General features: G+C 40.8%; 1 protein-coding gene across 1 annotated transcript; it reads right to left on the reverse strand.

The window, feature by feature from the left end:
- Positions 1–377: 377 nt before the first annotated feature.
- LOC131063809 (uncharacterized) lies at positions 378–1,962 on the reverse strand. Its single transcript, XM_057997751.2, has one exon. It carries the CDS (start codon positions 1,789–1,791, stop codon positions 634–636), a length of 1,158 nt encoding a protein of 385 aa, XP_057853734.1. The 5' UTR covers positions 1,792–1,962; the 3' UTR covers positions 378–633.
- Positions 1,963–2,514: the final 552 nt, after the last annotated feature.

The following is a 2,514-nucleotide window of genomic DNA, read 5'->3' on the forward strand; positions in this document are numbered from 1 at the left end:
AACTCTGGGACAAATATCTAGGGCTCAACAAAAAAAATCCCCAAAAACCAACAAAATAAAATTGAATATCCAAATAGTCTTTTTAATTACTTTTTAGAAAACGAGTGCATATATCCGAAAACCCTAGCCTTAAAATGATTTAATTTAATCTTCTATCTGCAAAATAAAACTTAAACAAAAGATATCTAATACATTATTATTCATGAAACCCTAACTCAAATTCGAAATTCTTGCATACTCAGATTCAAGAGATGTCTAATACTTTCTTATTCATGAAACCCTACCTCAAATTTGAAATTCTGGCATACTCCCCAATCTCGCAGTCAAACCCTAGATATAAACCAAGGATTTTCCATGGAACTATCGAACGATCGAGATGAAATTTAAAGAACAGATCGTATAATGCGGATCCGAAATTGTCTTTTAAATTTTGAAAAGCAAAAAATAAAATTAACACCTAAAATCCCCAGAACTAGCGCTTCTTTCCTCGCGCCAAACACCGGGGTGCAGTCAGTTGTGCGAATCATTTACAAGATTTCCATCGAAAAAAAACAAATTAATGAAACAGGAAAAGTAAGTAGATCGAAATTTTCTTTACAAGAATGACATGATCTAAAACCCCTGTTTCAAATCTTAATCACAAGAAGCATTTCCAGCAACTTCGCGGCTCCCCTCGGCTTCCAAAGCTCCGCCTGCGTCACCCGCCTTCCCGTCGAGATCTTTTTCTCCTTCACCATCACCGACGCTCTTCTCAGAGCAAACCTCTGCAGCATCATCATCCGTAGCAACATTATCAATTACATTACTATTATTGTTGTCAATTACCGCGCAATTATTAACATTGGGATTTCCACTTTCCAAATTCATCATACGACGGCGCAAATCCTCCATTTCCTGCTCCATCAAAAACAAACGTTCCTTGAGCGTCAGATTTTCCTCCTCCAGCCTCGCAATGTGATTATCCTGATCATCAACCCTGTTCTCCAAACCCCTAGGCCCATCAAAACCCCCGCTGGCAGGAGGCGACGACGTGGAAGGGTATGTCATCACAAATCGGCTCAAATCGTGGTCCAAGCGCCGCTCCATCTCCACGTGTTCCTCCACGTCACTGCCGCTAGACGACTCGTCATAGTCCCTCGTTTCCCCTTCAAAGCCATTATCATTATCCCCATCCTTCAGCCGTATGAAACCCTTCATAGAACCGTATCCGTAAAGCCCCCACTCCTGTTTCGCCATATCAGCCAAACCCTCACGAGCCGGAGAAATAATCGGTGTAGGCAATATAGCAGGCGTAACGGGGCACGGCGAAACCAGCTCCGCAATACCTCCGTTGCGCTTCGCCTGTATTATAAAAGAAGTGGTGTTGCGAGGCGCAAAAGGGGCAAATCTGTTAAATTTCTTCTTAGGGTAATATTTCCTGGCCTTGAGACGATTCTGCGCCTGCAGCTCATGCAACCTTGGCGGCTCGTAGGCTCGACCCTGCGACGTCCCGATTGCTCCAACAGCAGGGGCATCAACTACCTTGCGCTTCCGTTTCTCCGCCTTGTTCCTCACCTTCCATTTCGCCCTGGGCGCCAAATAAGTCCCTCTCCCCTTGAAACCCTGCGCAGCAGCAGAGGAAGACGAAGGGATTAGATTCATGTGGCCCCCAGCCATATTAATATTGTCCTCGCGTGGTGGCCTGGGAGCTAAAAAATTTCCTCCATTGTTCTTCCAGCCCATCTTAAATTTCCCCGGCGGAGGGCCTAGGTTATTATAATTCATCATGCTCTTGTTTTCTCCGTGATTCATGTTCTAAATCTTCTGCAACACAAATACGTAAACACAATAAATCTTTTTTATTCTCGCCAGATGTTATTCGCTTCTCCGAAAGATTTGTACTTTTCGTGTTGCACAGTAGAAATCTTTTTTCTCTCTCTCTCTCTCTCGCTCGCTCCTCCGCAAGTGTAGAAAATTGCAAATGACTTATGAGGTAGTGCTTGGTATTTATAGAGTCTGTGCAAGCCGATCCACCGCCTTAAACCACCGTTGGATTAAATCCAAGGGTCTAGAATGGCCTAGAAGGGAAGTTCGAGAGATTATGGAGTATTTTAAAATATTTTCTATTTTGAGTGGCGTTTATTAAAATATTTTGTATATTGAGTGGCCTTTATTAAGCAGGGACATGTGACATGATGATAAAGGAGTGGGGAGCTTTTCAAGGGAACTTGATGAACACGATTGTATCATATTCCAAGCTTATAAGCTTTCTTTGGGGTTAGGAATAATGTGCACGAGATTTTTTATTTTTTATTTTAGTTTAAATTTAACCATTGTACATTTGAATTATTAGTTAAAATGTACGCTCATAAAGTAGATGGAACGTGATTCCATCAATAAGATTTTTTTTGGTTGAGTTAATCAAAAGAAATCTTTATTAGGGTATATATCTATTTTGAGGAAAAAAATTTAAAATATTTTTGATATTTTTTACCTTTAATTTAGGGGATATATAAATATATAAATTGAATATAG

The sequence above is a fragment of the Cryptomeria japonica genome, chromosome 8 (genome assembly GCF_030272615.1).
Source record: "Cryptomeria japonica chromosome 8, Sugi_1.0, whole genome shotgun sequence".
In the NCBI taxonomy this organism is placed as follows: Eukaryota; Viridiplantae; Streptophyta; class Pinopsida; order Cupressales; family Cupressaceae; genus Cryptomeria; species Cryptomeria japonica.